We start from the raw sequence: 23,716 nt of genomic DNA, 5'->3' as shown, positions 1-23,716 counted from the left end.
TTGGTCAAAAGTCACCACATATTTTTATATAAAAGTTAGTGGTGTTATCGTTTTTACTTCTCAACTAGAAAGCATTTTCTTATGATCTTCAGTGTAAATATTAATTTTATATATTCTGTTTTGATATGAAGTAAAGCTAAGCAATTTTAATATGCCCCATGAGTATATTCCATTTGTTTAATAGTTTCTATATGCTTATTTATTCACTACCTTATCCAAGGATTTCAAGTAGCTTATATTAACTCATAAAATAAAATAAGGAAAAAAAATCAATAAAGAAAAAAATCAGGTCTATGAGAAGCCTAGATAGAATAAACATTCAAGAAGAAGAAGAAGGGAAAATTAGAACATGTAAGTGCTTTACACTGTTGAGCATCATATTTATATAGTAAATTTCTCATGAAATCTGCAGGTGGTAAATAAATGACACTGTAGGGAAAATATGAACATTCACAAAGGCATTGGAGCTATTGAAATTTTTATGAAAGAAAAAACACCTCAGTTAAGCTTTGAATATAAGATGCTAAATTAATAGCAATTTACACTTAGTTGATTAATTATTCAACCTAAGAAGTACAAGTACTTGGTGATAAATATTTGCATTTGAAAAGTCATAACCAATGGGAAAACTATTTTTATGTCAATTTAATGTACTAATTGGATGTTAGTAAGAAAATCAGTGCAATAGCAGCTGCATATGCAATTGAATTTGATGGAATTATAATTACAGAGAAAAGACTGATCAAAATTAAACAGAGTGAAAGTGTGCTAAAACCAAAATAGCACAAACTGATTTGTGTTTTTCTGAAAAATTCCAGGTGTTGTCAAAGTGGATTATGGAGATGTGTCAGTCAGAAAATCACTGAGAGAAAATCTGAAGTGTAAGCCCTTTTCTTGGTACCTTGAAAACATCTATCCGGACTCACAGATCCCAAGACGTTATTACTCACTTGGTGAGGTATGAATTATTTATTTTGGTTGAGTTATAAATATATTTTGAAAATAGAGCAATATCTAAGGAGCTCAATCTTTCTTATATTATGAACAAAATGCTTTAAGGGTATTTAAATAGATCTGTTTTAAATGACTTGTTATATATTACCAGAATCATAAAAATCTTTACCATTGGGCTTTATAAAAGTATGGGGATAGTTTAAGACTGACTAAATATTTTCTTGTTTCTTTATCAATGGCTCCAAAACTTTTTGGTCCTATGGACCTTACATTCCTTTTTTCTTAAATTTAATTTAATTTTTAAATTAAATTTATTGGGTTGACACTGGTTAATAAGAGTACATAGGTTTCAAGTGGATCTTACACCCTTAAAATTTATGGTAAACTGCAAAGATCTTTTGTTGATGTGGGTTATAACAATACTAGAGGCCCGGTACACGAAATTCGTGCACGGGGATGTGTGTCCCTCAGCCCAGCCTGCACCCTCTCCAATCTGGGACCCCTCGAGGGATGTCCGACTGCCCGTTTAGGCCCGATCCCCTACTGGGATCGGGCCTAAACGGGCAGTCGGACATCCCTCTCACAATCCAGGACTGCTGGCTCCCAACTGCTCACCTGCCTGCCTTCCTGATTGCCCCTAACCACTTCTGCCTGCCAGCCTGATCACCCCCTAACCACTCCCCTGCCAGCCTGATTGATGCCTAACTGCTCCCCTGCCAGCCTGTTTGCCCCTAACTACCCTCCCCTGCAGGCCTGGGTCCCCCCCAACTGCCCTTCTCTGCAGGCTTGGTCGCCCACAACTTCCCTCCTCTGCAGGCTTGATCACCCCCAACTGCCCTCCCTTGCAGGTCTGATCACCCCCAACTGCCCTCCCTTGCAGGCCTGGTCCCTCCCAACTGCCCTTCCCTGCTGGCCATCTTGTGGTGGTCATCTTGTGTCCACATGGGGGCAGCCATCTTGTGTCCACATGGGTACAGCCATCTTTGACCACATAGGGGCAGCCATCTTGTGTGTTGGAGTGACACTCAATTTGCATATTACTCTTTTATTAGATAGGATAGAGGCCTGGTGCACGGGTGGGTGCCAGCTGGTTTGCCCTGAAGGGTGTCCCAGATCAGGGTGGGGGTTCTCTTGGGGTGTGGGGCGGCCTGGGTGAGGGGCCTGTGGTGGTTTGCAGGCCGGCCACGCCCCCTGGCGACCCAAGCAGAGGCCCTGGGATCTGGGATTTTTTTTATCTTCTATAATTGAAACTTTGAAGCCTTGAGCGGAGGCCAGGGCCAGCCAGAGCAGGCGGGAAGCTTAGCTTCCTCCATTGCCAGGGAAACCCAAGCCTCCTGCTCACTCCGTGGCCACAGCCATCTTGGTTGGGTTAATTTGCATACTCGCTCCTGATTTGCTGCTGGGCGTGGCTTGTGGGGGTAGTAGAGGTATGGCCAATTTGCATATTTCTCTTTTATTAGTGTAGATTTACTGTATTGAAACTAAAACTGATAACCTTAAGACCTATTTATTAATTCACTAAAATATTTGTTATATGTTAATATATGTATAAGTAACATTTTTGAAAGTAATATATTTTCCAAAGTAAAAATCAAATGGTAAGAAGATTAGCATTATATATAGTTTTATATGTTGCATTAATATCTGGCCTAATAGAAGTTATCCTTAATCTCTGTTTTGGTATCCAATCTACTGTAATATCACACACCATGTGGTCTCTAGAAGACTCCTTGCACATTCTGAGAAGTGACAGTGAAAACAGCGAGGTATACCTTAGTAGTATTATTAAAATCGCATCGACTTTTTTGTGGGTCCACTGAGAACAGTTCTTTTTCAAAATATATATTATCTTTGCAAATACACAATTGCCTTTATCATAATTATACAAACACATATTCATAATATATATTCAATTGTTCAAAGTAGGAATTATTCCTTTTTGAATTATATCTTCCTTATTGGTAATTTCCACCTAATGGACATTAGATTTGGGAATAAAAACTAATTTAACCTTTTGCACTTGGATGTCGAGTGTGACTCGACATGGTTAGCATCGGTAGCAGTTTGTATGTCGAGACACACTCAACACGTAGTTTCACCGTGGGAGGAAGGGGGATTTTTGTATATTTTTCCAGTATCTTTTCTTGTTTTCATTAGCATGAAAGGACAAGTAAAATGTAAATGCCGTCTCAACTGATGCCACCACCTAAGATTATCCTTTGCATAGGCCCAGCAATCCTGAGTAGGAGGGTCCAAGGCATGAGTCATTGCATCATGCCTTTTTGAGCTTGCATCATCTTCCCTTGGTAAAGAACCTTCCTTATCTTTTCATCTCTTAGGTTTGTTTAGGTTTCTATTAGCATATCACAGATGTTGTCATGACACAGGGTTTAGTTGGATGATTGGTTTGCCCCCTAGCAGTCGCACATTCTGAGTGAATTTCCTCTCCTCAGGATGGATAAGTTTTCCAAAGACATAGAAAGCAGCAATGATGAATTTTACTTCGAAAACGAAGAAAAAAGTGAAAAATGTAATAGTGACGAAAGTGAGTTATCCGAGGATGCGAGTGGAGATGATGAACAAATCGCTGGTCCTAGTGGAACTACAGAAAGGAAAAAGTCCCTTGCTTTGCCCAAAGATCTGGCTGAAAGTACTGACAGTGACAGTGACATTGAATTCATAAAGGCAAAACGAAGACGCACAATTGTTTATTCGAGTGAGAGTGATGGAGATATAGGTGATATCATTGATAAATCGGGTATAAGACCCAGTGAAAGTTACGTTTCTAGGGGAAAGCAGGAAAAAGAAAAGTGGACATCTACCTCTGTGAATGACAAAGAGCCTAGCAGAATCCCTTTCTCCGCTGGTCAGTTACATGTTGGACCTCAAGTTCCTTCTGGATGTGCCACACCAATAGACTTTTTTCAGTTGTTTTTTACTGAGACGTTGATAAAAAATGTAACGGATGAGACAAATGAGTATGCTAGGCATAAAATTAGCCAGAAAGAACTATCCCAGAGATCCACTTGGAATAATTGGAAAGATGTGACGATAGAGGAAATGGAGATTTCTTGGTGTAATACTAAATATGGGTGTATTGAATCACCCCAACTTGCAGAGTTATTGGTCCATGGATTTTGAGTCTCATATACCATTTTTTCAATCTGTTTTCAAAAGAGAAAGGTTCTTGCAAATATTTTGGATGTTACACTTGAAAAACGACCAAAAGTCAAGTAAAGATTTGAGAACAAGAACCGAGAAGGTAAACTGCTTCTTGTCATACCTTGAAATGAAATTTAGGGAGAGATTCTGTCCTGGAAGAGAGATTGCTGTTGATGAGGCTGTTGTTGGTTTCAAGGGAAATATACACTTCATCACATATAATCCTAAAAAGCCAACAAAATAGGGTATTTGTTTATATGTCCTCTCAGATTCAAAATGTGGTTACATACATTCATTTGTCCCTTATTATGGAGGAATAACATCTGAAACGTTGGTGAGACCTGATCTCCCTTTTACTAGCAGAATAGTTTTAGAGCTTCATGAAAGATTGAAGAACTCAGTACTTGGTTCTCAAGGTTATCATTTCTTCACTGACAGGTATTACACTAGTGTCACTCTTGCAAAGGAATTGTTCAAAGAAAAAACACACTTGACAGGGACAATAATGCCCAATAGGAAAGATAATCCACCTGTTATCAAACATCCAAAGCTAATGAAAGGAGAGATAGTGGCTTTCAGGGATGAAAATGTAATGCTGCCGAAACCGGTTTGGCTCAGTGGTTAGAGCGTCGGCCTGCGGACTCAAGGGTCCCAGGTTCGATTCTGGTCAAGGGCATGTACCTTGGTTGTGGGCACATCCCCAGTAGGGGGTGTGCAAGAGGCAGCTGATCGATGTTTCTCTCTCATCAATGTTTCTAACTCTCTATCCCTCTCTCTTCCTCTCTGTAAAAAATCAATAAAATATATTTAAAAAATTATTTTAAAAAATGTAATGCTTCTTGTGTGGAAATACAAGAGGATAGTCACGATGCTCCGTACATGGGACACTTCAGAGACTGAGTCTGTGGAAAGGAGAGTGCGTGGTGGTGGGAAGGAAATAGTTCTCAAACCCAAGGTCGTGACCAACTATACAAAGTTTATGGGGAGTGTTGATATAGCTGATCACTACACAGGCACATACTGTTTTATGAGGAAGACTCTAAAATGGTGGCGTAAATTGTTTCTCTGGGGGTTTGAGGTCAGTGTTGTAAATTCCTATATATTGTACAAAGAATGCCAAAAAAGAAAAAATGAAAAACTGATAACGCATGTGAAATTTATTAGGAAACTAGTAGATGATCTTGTTGGAGAATTCAGAGATGGTACACTAATTTCCAGGGGTAGATTATTATCCACTAACTTAGAGCAACGTTTAGATGGAAAGCTCCATATAATCACACCTCACCCTAACAAAAAACACAAAGATTGTGTTGTTTGTTCTAACAGAAAAATCAAAGGAGGAAGAAGAGAGACGATTTATATTTGCGAAACATGTGAATGTAAACCAGGTCTTCATGTGGGTGAATGTTTCAAAAAATATCACACGATTAAAAATTATAGAGATTAAAATTACTCTTTGAATGTATCAATAATTTGAAATATGAAAAAATCTAAATAAGTTTGTATGAAAAGAAACTCCAGTTTTTTATTCTACTGCCGCGCTTTGTAAAATCTGGGGTATTTAAAAAATTAAATCCCGAGTAGAATAAAGGAATCGAGAAAAAAGCAAGCGAGTGCAAAGGGTTAATATTGGTTGTAACTAAAGCATTTCAACAGTAATCATGTAATGCATTTGGGAAAGAATTATTAATTTTGTTATTCATTTGAAATTGGCATTTTTACAGGTCATATTAGGATATCTGAAAATTTATAGAATTTGACCTAATACTTTTTTGATTCATTGTAAAAAAAAAATCTAACTTTATCCACACTGTCACTTTAATAGACACACATAATCCTATCTAATAATAGACAAATATGCAAATTGACCATACCTCCGACACACCCACAAGCCACGCCCACCATCCAATCAGAGAGAGTATGCAAATTAACCCAAACCAAGATGGCTACAGCCACAGAGAGCAAGGTTTCCTAGGTAACAGAGGAAGCCAAGCTTTCCGCCAGCCGTTGCAGGCCTAAGCCTCCACTCAAGCTACAAAGTTTCAATTATAGAAGGTAAACAAATTCAAACAAATGGCGGCAGAATGGAGCTTGAGAGAGCAGGCCAGGGTTGCCACCGGCAACAGGGGAAGCAAAGCTTTCCACACACCCTGGCCGGGCCCACCCGCTTAAGGCAACAAAGTTTCAATTATAACCCCAACACAAATGGCTGTGGGCCTCGGAGGGAGCCCCAGGCTTGGCTCTGCTCCAGGCTACAAAGTTTCAATTGTAGAAGGAAAATAAATTCCAGATACCAGGGCCTCTGCTTGGGTTGCCAGGGGGCGTGGCCGGCCTGCAAACCACCACAGGCCCCTCGCTCAGGCCGCCCCACGCCCCAAGGGAACCCCACCCTGATCAGGGACAGCCTTCAGGGCAAACCAGCTGGCCCCCACCCCTGTACCAGGCCTCTATCCTATCTAATAAAAGAGTACTATGCAGATTGATCATCACTGCAACACACAATATAGCTGCCCCCATGTGGACACAAGATGGCCACCACAAGATGGCCAGCAGGAGAGGGCAGTTGGGAGGCACCCAGCCTGCAAGGGAGGGCAGTTGAGAAGGACCAGGCCTGCAAGGGAAGGCAGTTGGAGGTGATCAACCCTGCAGGAGATGGCAGTTAGGAGTAACCAGGCCGGCAGAGGAGGGAAGTTGGGGGCAAACAGGCTGGCAGCAGAGTGGTTAGGGGGTGATCAGGCTGGCAGGCAGAAGCGGTTAGGGGCAATCAGGAAGACAGGCAGGCAAGCAGTTGGGAGCCAGCAGTCCTGGATTGTGAGAGGGATGTCCGACTGCCCTTTAGGCCCAATCCCAGGGATCGGGCCTAAACAGGCAGTCAGATATCCCTTGAGGGGTCCAAGATTGGAGAGGGTACAGGCTGGGCTGAGGGACAACCCCCCTCCGTGCACGAATTTTGTGCACCTGGCCTCTAGTTTACTTATGATTAACTAGAAAATAATTAAAGAAAAAAAGAAGACTCAAACTGAATGGTCCTTAGCTGAATTGTTCTGCAAGGCTATTTTTCTGTGCTATATCCATGCACTGTTTGACAAATTGCCACTTCCTCATTAGCCATGTAAATATCTCTCTATATAATTTTTCAGTTTACAGATACTTAACCTCAATCTGAATAACGTAGTGCAAAGATTTATATGTAATAACACTGAATGTACCACTTTAGTCATTTATTAGTCCTGTGCCTCAGGGTTTTATTCACTTATTTGTTTGTTTTTATGGGAGGGGGTTGTTGTTGCCATCGTTTCCAAATCCTGTATAATAAAAGCATACTATGCTAAGTGTCCGACCGATTGGTTGACCTTTTGGTTGACCAGTCAACCAGTTGCTATGATGCACACTGACCACCAGGGGTCAGATGCTCTGACCAGTAGGTTAGCTTGCTGCTGAGGTCTGGCCAATCAGGACTGGCCTAGAGAGCTAGACACGCTGTGGAGCCCTCCCGCAATCCCTCCCCGGCTGGCTGGCCCTGATCGGCCCCAATCGAGACTGGGGAGATGGCCCTGATTGGCCCTGATCTCCAGTCAGGCCAAAGGCCCCACCTGTGCATGAATTCGTTCACTAGGCCTCTAGTATGTAATAAATCCCATGTTAGCACCAATGTCACAGCATTTATATTCAGTACATGACATATATGACAGTACTTTTTAAACTCGAACAGTGTTTGCATGCTAGTTATTATATTGTAGTTTACTGGAGATCCCAAATAAAATAGTTAATACTATCATTTCTTTACTGAAAAGTTTGCTTGAACAATCATGAGCCTGCCTGTACCCTTAGAAAAAGTGAGTTTTTTTATTCTTGTGGTAGAGTATTTCTCCTATTGTCGTCAGTGGACCCAGGTGACCAGTAAACATTGATTACTTTTCCTAAAAGGAGATATAACCAGAGCATATAACATCATCGGTGTGAGTAAAGAGGACTTTTTGGAAATTCTCTAAGGCCACCAGGTAACTCCTGAGAAAGACTCGGTGCTCTGAAATGAGACCTTGATGTTTACTTCCAAGTTAAACATCCAATTTTATGCTTTCCTGCACTACATCAAGGAAATCTAATTAATTGACTTACTGAAAAAGTAAAAATAGAGTATAGTGTGGACAAATTTCTTTGTACAACCTACTGATTTTGAATTAGCTATCTTCTGTAATGGATCAGGTAGCCATATTTTAATTTCTAGAAACAGTCTGAAAAGCTTTGAAGGAGAGATATTGTGCCTTTCTGGATTTTTGAAACATATCCAGAAGAGGCAGTATGTCATGTTGAAAAAATCCCGGGCCTTGGAATCAAGCAGAAGAGGGTTTAAATTTGGACCCCACAGTTTACAATTTGAGTGGTACTAGGTATCCTCTCTGGTACCTGTCAGCAGCATAGAGATAATCATACAGGGTTATAGTGATGATTGAAGATAAGGGAATTTAGCACTGTGCCTGGCAAGAAGTTGTAGCAGCACCAGTACAGTTATTGCAATTATTATCAATACCATTTATTGATTTCTTACTATGTCAAACATTATCCTAGATGCTTTATTTCAATTACATCATTTAAAAATCACAACTCATGACTTGGGTTTTGTTATTATCTTCCATTTAATATGGAAACTGACATAGAAAAAGTATATGATTGACCTATGGGTCATAGAACTAGCTAGCTGTTGAAGTCAGATTCAAATACATGAATTTAGTCTGACACTAAAGCTCGCATTCCTTATAACTAGAAGGAGAAAATAGATTACATTATTCTATTTTATGTGTTCAAAAATGCTTTTATTAAATAAGGGCTTAAGCTGGAACCAGTATTATATAGTAAGGATGCAAAGTCAAATAAGGAAATACCTTTATTCTTGAGCTATTCTACTGGGTGGAGGCTGGCAAGAGAGAACCAAGAAACTCAGTAGAAATCAAAGGTGTCTTACATCAGGTATATAGGCATGCTATGAACTGCTGTTTCAAGAACCTGGCACAAAAAGTCTAAGATATAAGTTTTGAACTTTCTGGGATATTAATGTACTATAGTTTTCCACTTTAAAGCCAGCAATCCAGCAACTGTTTCCATGGAAACAAAGGACAAATTCACTGAGCACTACTTCTCAATTCAATTTTGTGTAGTCAAGTATACACAATTTAAGATGGACATTTTGATAATGAGTTTGAGATGATGATCTGTTAATGGACAAGTAACTTACTTAAAGCTTTGTATTTCTTATTGTCTATCATTAACTATTACTAAAAGAATGTAAAAGCTATTTTCCTTATTTATGGAGGTACTATCTATCAAATAGTTAGAGCCTCAAAGTGATATCACATGTCTAAGCTACTTATCAAGACAACAAAATTATGTTATTATAGTATATTCATATCTACTCAATTTCAAGTGAAATTGTTAAGATTTAACAATTTACAGTTTTCTTAAGTTTCAGTATTTCTCAAAGCCTATATATAAAGACAGTATTTATTAAAATACATTTCATTTTCAAAATTGAGCTATCAGCTGTTAAAATGTGTATACATTTTTGGGGACACCCTGTATTTAATGTTGCAGTATATTGGTGAATATAACATTTCCCTGTAGATTTTTTTAACTTTCCTAGCTATACTAGAAGATAGAGGCAAATATGGTATTCAATTTTTCATTATAGATTTTCACCAAAATAATCATCAGTAGAATTACTGACGTCAGATGATTATATCTTAATTTCTTATGTTTTTATTTTACTCAGGTAATTGAAATATTACTTCACCCAGCTCATGAATTTCATGCAATTTTGAATGAGAAGTTAAAAGCTGTGCAATTGCTTTGAACTAAAACCTTTAAGTAGTTTAATGAAGCATGTGCCTTTTAGACTCAGTAAGGAGATCATAATGGGATAAGGAAGTCAAGCTCTTTGCAGCATTACATTCTCTCTTTAGTAGTCCTTTAGCTTATGTAGATTCAGCATGCCAGATCCTGATCTTGCACATATGAAGGGTAATTTAAGTTTAACATTGAAAAATGGCATTCTAACACAGTAATCTCTCACCCAAATTTTTGGCCCATGACAGGCCAGCATTTGGGGGAGGGGGGAAGTATTGTGAGCTATATGGAACACAAGAGTACCAGAGGGAAGAAGAAAGAGAAGGGGATTTCTGGAGCCAAGTGACTTAACGCCTGGGGCTTAACATTTGCAGTTGTGTCTTTGCTTTGAGGATGTTTAGATACCTGTCTCTGCATTTTATATTACCTACTTGACCTCAGCATATCTTTTCCCTCTTATATCTTTTAACTATAACCACTAGTTAAGGCATTGGCACATATTGGTACTGCATTCTTAAATATCGTTAAAGAGCAAATTTAAGTTACTAAAAATAGAGATCTATGAAGCTGCTTGGCTGCAGAGATTCAGGGTATAATCAGTTACTGCCAAATACAGAAGCAAAAGCACTTAGAGCTTTATCCTCTCTGTTGGTAATCAGGAGATCAATCTATTTATAGATTCACAGTCTTCTTGACCTTTTAATAGGATAACCAGTAAAAAAAAAAAAAGCCTTATTGTAAATGAGTTACAGAAATGGGGGCATTCTCTCTGCTCATGATTATATTTCTGAAACTCTTTGGTACCAAAATAACTAATTTTCATGCCAGGGTAACTGAATATGCATATGTATAGACAGGATAAATATGTTATTCTTCATTAGAGGTTAACTTTAAAGAATGTTGGGCTGGTTGACTCACCTGTGAAAAAAATTGAGTTTATTACCTGAAAAATATTTTTAAATATATTTTTATTAATTTCAGAGAGGAAGGAAGAGGGAGAGAGAGATAGAAACATCAATGATGAGAGAGAATCATTGATCGGCTGCCTCCTGCAAACCCCCCACTGGGGATGGAGCCTGCAACCCAGGCATGTGCTCTGATGGGGAATTGAACCATGACCTCATGGTTCATAGGTTGATGCTCAACCACTGAGCCACACCGGCCAGGCCTGAAAAATACTTTTAATTCAGATTGCTGATAATTAAGCTAGAACAAATTTTAATTTTATTACTCAAATATATATTGACACAAAACAACTGCAACAAACTATATATGCAAGTTAGACATACACTGAATTCTCCCAGGATTAGTGGTGTTTGTTTTTGCTATTCACCAAAATAAATAAAATTGTTTCATTTCTTACGTTCTTTTTTGATGGAATGGGGTTAAGGTATCACATATTCAGAATCTTAAAATTTCACACTCATTAATCAGGGCATTTTAAATCAAAGTCAGCTTGGATTTGTTAAGCATATAGGTTTTGCACACATCCCTCTGATTTATTCATAATTTGGTAAAGAGAAAATATACTTAAATGCCTCTTTTTAGAATTGGAGTTTTCATTGTTGCTTGCTATTAAGATCCAGCAGAGGGAGCAAAAGCTGGTGAGTAGAAACATTTTGAAAAAGGCTTGCTAACATAAAGAATGAATCCAAAGAATCTTCCAGATTTCAGAACTATGAGTGTGCTATACTTTAGGCTGATATAAGTCGTAGAACAAACTCTGTAAGGAGTTTCTAACAGATAGAGTTCTCCAGTGGTTGGTTGCCTAGATTTTTCTTAATGGCATGATCAAGCAATTGGTATTGTCAGGTACCAGGGTCAAGATCAGGATCTTTCCAGAAATTTCACTTCTTTGCTTATACAACATTCTTTGACTAAGGTCCCAGGATGTTCTTAGAAAGGTTTTGATTTTAAAAATCACACAAGATTACCCTAAATCTGATTATCCTTTGCATCTCAAAAGATGAGATGCATGGTTTGAACTTTCTGGCATGCCAATATCTTATCATTTGCATTAAGATTTTCTTTTTAAGGATTGCCAGTATGCACTAGTGACCGTTTTTTATATTTTGAAGAAAAATGTAGAAAATCCCCATAGTGTTGGGCTTACTAATTTAGAAAAAATCTGATGAGATTTTTTAAACCAACCTGCCTTCTACATGTGCATGGAATTTTTTTAAAATCTGGATATCACAGGCCTAGTGGCATAAACTTTTCAGATATTATCTGTACCCCTAAGATATGTTCCTCCTATATATTTTTTAAGATGATATTGATACCCCTGTTTCCTGATACTCTGTGCCCCATCCTGTTTGTATCTGATGTCATCCTGGCCATGGCCAGAAATCATTTACGTGACCTCAGCCCAGCAGTGTGGCAATCAACATGAAAGAAAACCTTATTTTTAGTCTTCTGAACTAAAAATCTAGGCAACCAACCACTGAAGAACTCTATCTGTTAGAAACTCCTTACAGAGTTTGTTCTTGATCTGAACCTCACCAGTTTTCATACGTCTTGTTCTATGTGCCTTCACCATTGTCTGGATTGCCTGTTGTTACCTTTATTTCTGGTCAACTGGAACTCAATCCTCCCTTGCTCCTCCCAGGCCTCCTTTCTGATGAATTCTGCCTGCCTCTCAGGATGTCAGGGTTGGGCAGTTCCCAAACTCATAACTTTCAATTCCTTATTTGGGCAAGTTTCTTAACTTCACTGTATCTTAATGCTTTCATTTGTCATGTGGAGGTAAAAGGTTGGTTATAAATTTTAAATTAGCTATTATACAGAAGTGCTTAGAATAGCACCTGACACATGCAATTACATAATTGCTAATTATTATTGCCGATGGATGATATTAGTGGTGGTGGTGGTAGTGGTCTCTCCTGTCTCATCTGGCAGCTGCCCTAAGCCACTGACTTCTGTCTATTCCTAGTCTCCTAGATCCCGTGTCCAGCCCGCCTCACCAGACTTGAGTCAAGTTCCTATATTGTATCCTCTTAGCATCTGTTACATTCTAAAGGACAATATTACTTGTCCAGAAGTGAACAAACCACTCTGTAGAAAAGTTAGAACATGTCAAAATTGTAACAGGCTTCTTTTCTTGCAGTCCCCAAAATGAGTCTGTCCTGGAATTCTGAAAACACAGTGGCAGCAGTGACATGGTGTATGAATGTCCTTGAATTCCCCCATGAAAATAGAAGGAGCATAGAGGAGAGCAAAATCAAAAATTGATGACAATGTTGACAACAAAATTAGGTGGCGAGGTATTCTCACAAATCCCAAAATATGAGCTGTCAATTTTATGACCGTATCATATTACAATCTTTGCAGTAGGAAGCAAAGGGAAGTAGTGGGGTGTCTGATGGAAATGAGACCAGGATAACACCCACATTACTAATAAATACTCGTGAGAATTTGATTCAGGGCAATCAGATAATAGTTAAAACTGGAAAAAGTGTTTTTATACAATCCATTTATGTCAGTGAAAAGTCTCCTTTCTAATGCCTGAAGGGTCTGAACACTGTGCTGTGAATTCTTAAAACTCACTAGTTGAAGATTCTTCTCAGGATAAATTTGAGGGACTAAAGCCCGTGTGTTTTTCTGTGTGAATAATTTCTAACACTGAGAGCTGGTGGGAAGTAAAGGAGGTTTTCATAACAAAGCCAATTCCTTTTCTACACAGCAGGGATGTTTAGGGTAAATGTTCCAGCTGTCCTTGACATGAACTGTTTACACAGGAGACATTTCTAATTTGACCAGTCTCGATCTCCTGTTCCTGTACTTTTTGAAGAGTTGGAAAAAACAAACAAAAAAAACTGTCCCTTATTTTTTGAGATCTCCTAACTCTGTTTATCTTTTCTACTTTTATCTGGACCTTCCATTTCCTTTGTTCCTATTGTCCCCACCTCCTCAATTTGGACATAATTTTCTTCTTGGAGCTTATGTCCTTTCCCTCTAATATCCACATTGTGTTCTGTGCTTTCTAATGGGTTGCTGCTCAGAATTCTTGATGAAAGCATCCATAATCCTGCTCAAAATCTCAACCCACTAGAACAGGGTTTGACCACTGTGCTCAGTTTTTTTCTAACCCTTGCCAAGTGCGAATTCCAATCCCCACTGTTCTCAGTTGCCAATTGGGGCTTTAATGCAAATCACATCATTTTTTCCAATTCCAGGAACTATTACTTGACCATGGAGAAAAGCAAAATGTGTAAACCTAATCCATCTTCTTATTCATTCGCCAAAATGAATAAACATGTACCTAAGCCATAGATAACTAAGGATACATATCCAAGTGATTTATGAGTGAACAGTAAAATATGCATGTCGTAATAAGAGTCAGAGATAAGCAGAGTGGACAAGTATAACAAATGCATACTTAGGGTTGAGACTAAGGAAAAAATTGAAAACATTCCATATATTAGAAAGGTTTTTCTTCTCCTTTTTTTGCATTCACTTGTACATGACTTAGTAATTTTAGCATTTTAAAACTTAATGAATATCTTTTGTATTTATATTTGGCTCAAATATGTATTAACTTTATATTAATTATGGGGCTAATGCAGTGTTTGATTGTAAACCAAGAATCTTATGTTTGCAGTTAACAATTTAATCTTGCTTTTGAGGGATTTTTAATGTGAAGTCATCATTTAGCCTTGTAATAGATTTTCTTAGGGTCAACTGCTCTCCGTCAAGTTTGGCATTAGGAATGAAAAAAAGATGTATGAGTATGTTTTAGTTACAGAAATAAACAATGTAATTAATCTCCATTAATATATAAAATGAAGCATCTAGTAACACTGGAAGCAATCTATAAAAACATATACTTGAATATTTAACCAACTTGTTTATATTTATTTGCATATGGTACCATAGATAATTCAAGAATAGACTACCAGTATAGTGGGATTTGGACATTGTTCTAATTTTAAAAGAATTTGTAGAAGAATTCCTAATTTGTAATAAGTAGATGCCCCCTTCTTCTTTGATACTGTGCTGTAAACAAGTAGCTCCTCTTGAGTAGCTGCTACTGACAATGCCAGTGTTGGCACATTTATTTCAGTGGAGGTTCAGAAACTTACACGGATCTGAAAATGGAAACAGAAAATGGAAAATACATAATTTAAAGCAATGTGTTCTTTTTATATTTCCTTACACATGTGTATACTTTTGTTATCAATATACACTTTGATATCAGAAAGATTTTCTGACTTATCTCTATCTGACTTATGGTTTTATGTGTGTTTCCTTTAGATAAGAAATGTTGAGACTAATCAATGTTTAGACAACATGGGCCGCAAGGAAAATGAAAAAGTGGGCATATTCAACTGTCATGGTATGGGAGGAAATCAGGTAAGTTCTCCTTTTTTTTTTTAAGAGCTTCATATTGGGGGGCTGGCAGGAGGGACATATTATTATGAAAACTATCACACTAGACCATGGCTTACAACTCAATTACAATAAAGACTTAGTTTAGCAAATCAATGGGCAGTCAAATTAAGAACTAATTACACTCTTTTATTATCCCAAGTTTCTTAAGAAAGTACTACAGAATTTAATTAAATGGGCAAAACTTTCAACTAGCCTGCAGTAATGAGAACAGCCCAATATTTCAGACTCATCTCATTTTACCATGTATGAGCAAATGAGGACAAAATGTATAATGTCAAAACCTTAGGAATTCATAAATGAACTGAACAAAAGCTAAAATCCTATACCTACATATATTCTAATGTCTCTACATCATGAATTTAGTGACAAGATAGAAATTAAAAACAATATTTTTCACCTTTATGAATATTTATTCATGTCTATAAATATATGTACAAGAATGTTTACTGGAACCTTTTTTATTATAACACAAACAGTGAAAACACCTAAATATTTACCAAGAGGGCAATATTTAATTCAATCATGATGTATTCATAGTATAGAATACTATATAGCCAGCAAAATGACTGAGAGAAGTCTGTATGTATTGTTATCAAAATTGAAAAGAGGGTAATAAAATCAGTACAATTTATTTTGAATGATCTCATTTACAAAAAAAAAAATATGTGTGAACATTTTTCTCTATGTAGTATCTATAATATCTATATTTATATGGATCATTATCTACTCTATTAGATATGTATAGAAATCTATCTGGAATATAGATTACCTCTGGTGAAAAGATTGAATTGGAATAGGAAATTTTACTTTTACTCCACATATTTTGTATATATATATTACTTTCATAATTAAACAAAAATGAAGAAAGATGAACTGTTGATAATAAAAGAACATCATTTTATAGTATTAGTATAGCCTGGGTAATTTATGATAAGTTACATAATCCTTTTTAAATGTATCTTTATTCTTGAAAATATTATAGATGTCCCCTTTATTTCTCTCAGTGACCCCCTCTACCCTGAACCGCCCCCAGGCCTTCACTGCACATTGTCTGTGTCTATGGGTTATGTATAGATGCATATAAGTTCTTTGGTTAATCTCTTTAATATTTTATCCAGAAAGTGTATAAAAGATTTTCCCCATTTTTTTTCTCTAAAGATTAGTAAAATCTATAAAACAACTAACAATAGCCTGGCATATACTAGACATTCAGTACTTATTGCCATTATTATATTTACTTACTAGCAGCCCGTTTGCACGAAGATTCGTGCAATAGACCTTCATTCACCTGGCTGCCTGCACCAGTTTTCTGCCAACACTGGGGACCCAGGCCTTGGCTGTAGCCACCGCCTTCTGCCTTCTTTCAGGGTCGGGGCTTGGCCCCGGGCGGCGGCCTTGGGCTTGGCTACACCCCAGCCTCCCTGCTAAGGATCATAGGAGCCGACCCCCAGTGGTTGCCTGCGATCTGTGCAGGCTCCCCGCTGGTGCCCAAGGCCGCACCCCAGCGTCCCTGCGACAGTTTCCTGGTGGGCGTAGCTGGTGGGCGTGGTTTGTGGGCATAGCAAAGGTATGGTCAATTTGCATATTACTCTATTATTAGGTAGGATTATTTTATTTATGTGCTTAGTTATTTCTCTTTGTACTACTATAAGAAAAAAATAAAATGTTCATTTAGTGACTAATGCCAGAGGCAAGATAAATGCACAACACTTCCTATTGTTAAGCTAATAAAATAAACTGCCTCTCCTGTAGTTCTAACAAATATATATTATGAAAAAATTAACCCATTATATAAAATCCTATTATGATTTATACTTTGGTAGAACTAAATATTTCTAAGATCATTAATAATAGGAACATGTTTAAATTTTAGACTTACTTGAAAAAAGAACAGATTTTAGGATTTTGTTCTTAGAGCTACCTTCCCTGTTTATTGCTATCCTTTTTTGTTACCATGGAAGCAGCATCTATTTTTATGGTTATTTCATTTTGAATTCTTAAAAGTAGCCTCAATCCATAAAAATATTCAAATTTCTCTCTCCTGCTTTTATACAAAAGTCATTAACAAATGTTAACCCTGATTTTTTAGTATTTCCACTCAGTTACATCTCTAAAAGAAGGTTCTTCATGTCTGTTGACAATTATACCTTAACCATTTTCTCTTTGCACAGGAGTTCTGGTATTTCTTTTCTTTTCTTTTTTAAGCTCTGGAGATATTACTAAGAAACTAACCTTCAGTAGGTAGTTGGTTAGATATATTTTTCTTAAACACTCATATATCCAGCATATTCTCCTCTCTTTATCCCCAGCACCTGGCACAAGGCTTGGGATATAGTAGGTACCTAAAAAAAACTAGTTAAATAAATAGACGAAAGAATGCATGGATGTTTTTATAGCAGGAATACTGGAAAAACAAGATAGCAGGTGGAGTGTTATTAAATTCAACACTTGATCATCTTGAAGTGCTTTTTAAAAAAATCTTAATAATAAAAGTCTTCTACCTCAAATAACAATGACAAAATTAGCCACTCCATTCCTATCTGTTCTTGAAATGCACTTTTACTAGCAAGTAATATTATGATGATCATTAAACATTTTCAAAAGGATGAAAATTAAAAGGAATTTGATTAAAACTTGAACCTATATTTTTACATGTGAAATAAAGAACTTATAATTTACTGGTAGGAAGTGTTTTACTAGAAGTCATGGGATTGTGTTCTTTATACTTCTGAAAAGATAATGTACCTGGTAGATTCCTGGAAGCATTTCTCTGTCCCCTACAATGCTATTGACTCAGATTTTATATCTTCCTTACCAGCCTCTCTCCTGAGCTCTAGAATCTATTGCCAATTAATTATTAAAATCACAACTATTTTCAGATGTACTCATTTCCTTCCCTTTTACACAATCATCCAAAATTGAACCCCAACATAGACACTTCACTTTTGAATTTTAATTGGTCACCAAATCCTGATATTTCTATGAAAGTAATCCCTTGACTCCTAACTTTAAGTCCTTTTACAATGAGGGACCCTATATTTATCCTAGCCTATATCTTCTTTAACCTGCATGGTCAAAACATCTCATTATTTCCATACATCCTATAGAAGTTCATTCATATACCTCGTACATGCTACATTAGAATTAAAATTTTAGTGACATCTCCAATAATTCTCTCTGTTCAAAGAATAAAGTAGAAATTCATTAGTTATGATATACAAAGCTCGTAATAATTGTATTCCCATCTGGATTTCCAGCATAGTCTTCCTAATAATCCCTGTATTCTAAACATATGTCTTATAATTTTCCATTCCCTGGATGCTCTGTGCATTTTCATATCTCTACAGTTCACTGATAACTGTTCTCTCTAATTGCACTATTGGTTGCATACTGCTCCACTCACAAACTTAAAACATACTCACTGTTTAAAACCTAAATAAATTTGCTTTTTTTTTTTAACTACCTATTGGCTAGTAACTTATTAACCTAAACAGGATGTATTATTAATGGGCAAATTATAATGTATTTAATCAATCCATTATTGTTTAACACAAAGTGTTATTTGTGAACTTTCATTGTTATAGACAAGGCTCATCAATAACCTTGTAGCTAAAATCGGTGAGCATCCATATTAACTGCTTCAGAAAAAAACAAAAAAAAAGTCCAGAAGTAAATTTGAAATATCAGCGGTTATTCAGCAGTATAGGTCTTTCAGTATATAGTGACAAATTGTCATTTTTAATGTCTTACCAATTTAATAGGACAAAATTGGGGGAGGTACGCAACCCCCATATATATTGTATTCATTCCTAATAGCTAAAATAGGAAGAGACACTCTGATAGACATTTAACATGCCTTAGCCTCTTTGATTCTCACAGCAATCTAATACATGGTGTTATTACCCTAATTTTACTCATGAGTCTAATGTAAACTCTGAGAGATTAATAAAATGATTGAGGTGGTAAAACCAGTTTGAACTTAAAACCAGCTGACTATGCCAAATTTATATTCACTGCATTTATATTAGTTCTCAACCATACTCCCCCAGGATTGTGATCACAGTGGCCAAACCTAACTGGAAATTGTATTTTATTTGTTTTTCATCTTTGCCAATTTAGTATGGGAGAAACATTTTTCTTTATTTTAAACTAGAAGCCCAATGCATGAAGATTTGTGTAAGAATGGGTCTTCCTTCCCCTGGCTGCTGGCACTGCCTTTGCTCTGGCCGGAGCTGCCTTTCTGCCTTCCCATGCTGCCCAGAGGCCCGGAGCGGCTGGGGTGGTGCGGAATGCCTGCATCGTTGCCATGGCAACGACACAAGCGTCCTGCCCCACCCCCGGCCACTCAGTGCCTGTGTATGCAAATCAACCCACCATCGTTGTTGGGTTAATTTGCATACTCACTCCTGATTGGTGGGCATTGCAAAGGTATGGTCAATTAGCATGTTACTCTTTTATTAGGTAGATTATATTTCTAACATTATCAGTGTACTTAAGTATTTTTAAAATTGGCATCAATACTTTGTGAATTTTTGAGTCATAGTTTTTGTTTATGTTTTTATTGGGGGTTGAGAGGATTCTTTTTTCTCTTATCTACTTATAATAACACTTTATTAAATAAGATTATTAACTACTGTCACATTGCAGATATTTTTCTGACTTGACATTTTTGTTTACAGTGTATTTTCATATATAGACTTTTAAACAGTTTATGTATTCCAATCATTGCTTGCCTTTATGTTTTCTCTTTTTGATGTAGAAATACCATTGTTTTTAATGAGATGCTTTCAAATGACATTTATATCATCTTAAAGGAGCCAATACAAAAATTGGCAAATAGAGCTTAGTCTCATTGGGCACATATTATATCAACTGAAATATTGACACTAATTTCTATTTCAAATTTACCTGGATACAAATTAGATTAGTATGTTTATTAAAATAACCATTTATTTGAAATTAAGTATCAGTATACAATTTTTTTAAATTCAATGCTGCTTCCCGTTGAATTGCAATACATTTTCAAAACAAAACAGGGGGAGGGGAGCAACCCCCATACATATTGTATTCATTCCTTCCAAATGTAAAAAATACAAAAAACATAAAGTGATAGAAAAATGCTCACATTTTAGCAAATGTGTTTATAATGTTTCTTTTTCTCCCTAAAGACACTCATTTGAAGAGAGCTAGAAAGCACATAGAAACATTCCATGTAATTTATTGCAGTAGGTGATTCAGAGCCATTTTTCAAGGTAGCAAGCCTTTAGGAAAGCTTATGCTAACCATTTTTTAAAACTCCTTGTCTGCCAAGATAAAGAAGAGACCATTAGGTCTTATCTATACTTTTATACAAATATCTCATCCTCCTCTAAAATTATTTATACTTAAGAAGAATCTAACATTATAACAGGTATATTACAAATTTTTGAGAGTTATAGATACTTTCCTCATTACGGACCCTCTCCTATAGAAAGCTTAATTATTTTAGTAGTACATGCTAATGTACTCCCAGATTGTAATGAATATATTCATTCAACACATATGTATTCACTTTAAAGTTTGCATTTTTATAAGTAATATAATTACTTAGAAGCCATTTCTACACTAATTTTGTCCAATTTTAGTAACTTGCATGATGGAATTTAAACTCACCAGGGATTTCACGAAGTAAATTTGCAAGTGAAATGAAATGGCCTATGAGGAAAGAATGAATACGTGCCATTCATTAAATGTTTAAATGAGTTGGATATATGCAAGCTAGAAGAGAGCAGAGTTAGTATAACTTCTATAGAAATAGGAATTATTCTAAGAGCCTTTCAATCTAATTAATGCTTGGTTGGGAGAACATCTCTAGTCTTGGCTTATGCTCCTACATGAAGAGTAGAATATACTGAGGATGAAATGGTAATTTGGCTCAATCATTCATTTAACAAAACCTTACTATCTTAGCCTATAAGAGAAACTCTAGATGATGTTAGTCTATGATGTCAGTAGGAGAGAATATCCCAAAACAAACATTTTACATTGGTCCACTTTTTCTGGAGATCATAAGGTTTCTGCTCATCCTCAAGTCCATCAACAAGAGTTAGTTTCATTCTGAGAAAGTCTCAACAGGGCCTACAATTACAAGATCACTCTTGTGTCAACAAAGCCTTTGGGATACAGGTACAAGCCAGTGAGCCTATTATTTATTTTCCTAGGTAATTGATCCCCTCGAATTTACCTATAAAGAAACTCTAAAGTAATAACAGTCACTGGGCATTGTTTCAAACTGACTAATGCACATTTATATTTGAATGAAGAAGTGTAGCCTCAAGCTCAGTGTATCTATAACTACATCTTTTATTCAAGGCCTTTTTTTTTTTCATCCATCTTTTACATTTTCCTCTCTTACCTTTCATCACCCCTGTCCTCCCCAAACTAGACACTAAGCCCTGTGGATTCTTTCTAGTGTCATTTTTATCTATTTCTTCTTTTCTTTCAATAATAATTCTACTTTCTCTGTCTGGGCTTTGATTGCCTCAATAGTTTGATTACTATAATAGTTGTCAATATAGCTTCCCCATAGCTCCAATCTGCTCCCATCTTCACTCTACTCACATTCCATAATGAAGTGAGGACTCCTTCCAACATATCACTCCCAACTAGAAAAACTAACAAAACGTTTTTTTAAGTTCCTGGTTTTTACAAGATAAAAATAATGTTCTTTACAAGCCCAAGTTCTATCTAATCTGACCACTTCCTACCTTTGTAAGTTTATCTCCTGTTGCTCACCAATACAGATTCTCAGCTCCTTCAACTCTATTTAGAGTATAGCCAGACCAGACTTGAAAAAAAAAATTGTTATTAATTTGTTTTTGTTTTTCTAATCATCTTTCTTATACCAACTTGATATGACCTTTACCTACTTTTCTAACTATATAAATTCTAGTTTACACAGTTCCATAGTTTACGTAGTTTATCTAGTTCCAATTCAAAACTCAATCTTCTTCATATAGTATTGCATTTTTTTCTACTTTGCAATCTACGATGATATTTCCTTCTTCTGAACTCATAATATTTAAATGTTTCTCATTTTTTTTTACTTTTATATTATCTCTCAATATTTCTCTTACATTTTAGCCCTTATGCTGTCATTCAGTTATGTATGTTTATCCATCGTATCTTCAGAAATAAATTGTAAACTCTTCTTGAAAGCAATAATTAGTTCTTTTCCTTTTTTAATCTTCTATAGCAATAATTGCTTACTATATAAATGAATGAGTAAAAAATGTTCATACAAAAATTTCTAAGTTACTTAAAAACCTGCTGTTATCACAGAAATAGTTTCAGCATTTCACCCACATAAAGGAAAAATCTTCCTGGAGAATGAAATTGTTTCTTTGAAAATGCCTAGACTTGGAGCTGTGGTAGGCTGAAAAATGACCCCCAAAGATTTCTACATCCTACTCCTTAAAACCTGTGAATGTTACCTGATACAACTAAAATGACTTCACAATGTGATTCTGTCGAGGGTTTTGAGATGGGGAGGTTATCCTGGATTATCTGGTTGGCCCTAACTAAATACAATCACATGTATCCTGATAAGCAGAGAGCAATTTGACACACACAGAATAAGACAAGACAATGTGACCACAGAGGCAGAGAAGGAATGATCTGGTTACAAGTGAAGGAATGCAGGCAGTTGCCCTGAAGCTTTAGAAGAGGCAAGGAAGAGGTTCTGCCTTGAGCCTCCAGAGGGAATGCTGACCTACTAGTACCTTGATTTCTACCCAGTGAAACTGAGTTTGGATTTCTGGCCTCCAGAACCGTAAGAGAATAAACTTCCATTGCCTTAAGCCACTAAGTTTGTAATCATTTGTCTCAGCAGCCACAGGAAATTAATATAGGAGAAACTCCAGAAATAATCTAGTTTAGTATCTGTAAGCAATTCACCTCTTTGGAAAAGAGGTCTAAGATATTAAACTTACCTCAAACTTAAAAATATATATTATTTCATCTTGCTACTGCAAGAAATGAAGTGGTAGCTAAAAAGAATACAGCTTTAAATTACACTGGTTCTACAGAATGTTTCAATTATGGAAATTTTGCTTATGGAGATTCCATTTTATTTTGACTTTTTGTATTCTCTTTTCAATTTTAGTGTCATTGTAGCAGAGAAAATTTTCAATAAGCTCTAAGTCCTACATTTTAAAAAATTGAAAAATATAAAATAACTAAAGTGAATGCTTATAATATTAAATGATAATGGCCTCTTTAATTAATAGTTAATAAATTCTGCACTGGGATTCTAAAAATTGTTGTAATTTATTTAAATCTTAACTCAAGAACTGAGCCCTAACTGGTTTAGCTCAGTGGACAGAGCGTC

General features: G+C 36.4%; 1 protein-coding gene across 4 annotated transcripts in view; it reads left to right on the top strand.

The window, feature by feature from the left end:
- The window catches only part of GALNT13 (polypeptide N-acetylgalactosaminyltransferase 13), a 504,499-nt gene that overhangs the window by 441,156 nt on the left and 39,627 nt on the right, over positions 1-23,716 (top strand). For all 4 annotated transcript variants that reach the window (XM_079782941.1, XM_079782940.1, XM_079782939.1 and 1 more), the window contains exons 10-11: positions 819-958; positions 15,211-15,309. In XM_079782941.1, coding sequence (XP_079639067.1) covers positions 819-958; positions 15,211-15,309 — 239 coding nt within the window. The remainder of the gene's footprint in view (positions 1-818; positions 959-15,210; positions 15,310-23,716) is intronic.

The sequence above is a fragment of the Cnephaeus nilssonii genome, assembly GCF_951640355.1.
Source record: "Cnephaeus nilssonii genome assembly, chromosome: 10".
Taxonomy (NCBI): Eukaryota; Metazoa; Chordata; class Mammalia; order Chiroptera; family Vespertilionidae; genus Cnephaeus; species Cnephaeus nilssonii.
The sequence above is the reverse complement of the archived record's forward strand: the minus strand, read 5'-3'. Positions and strand labels throughout refer to the sequence as shown.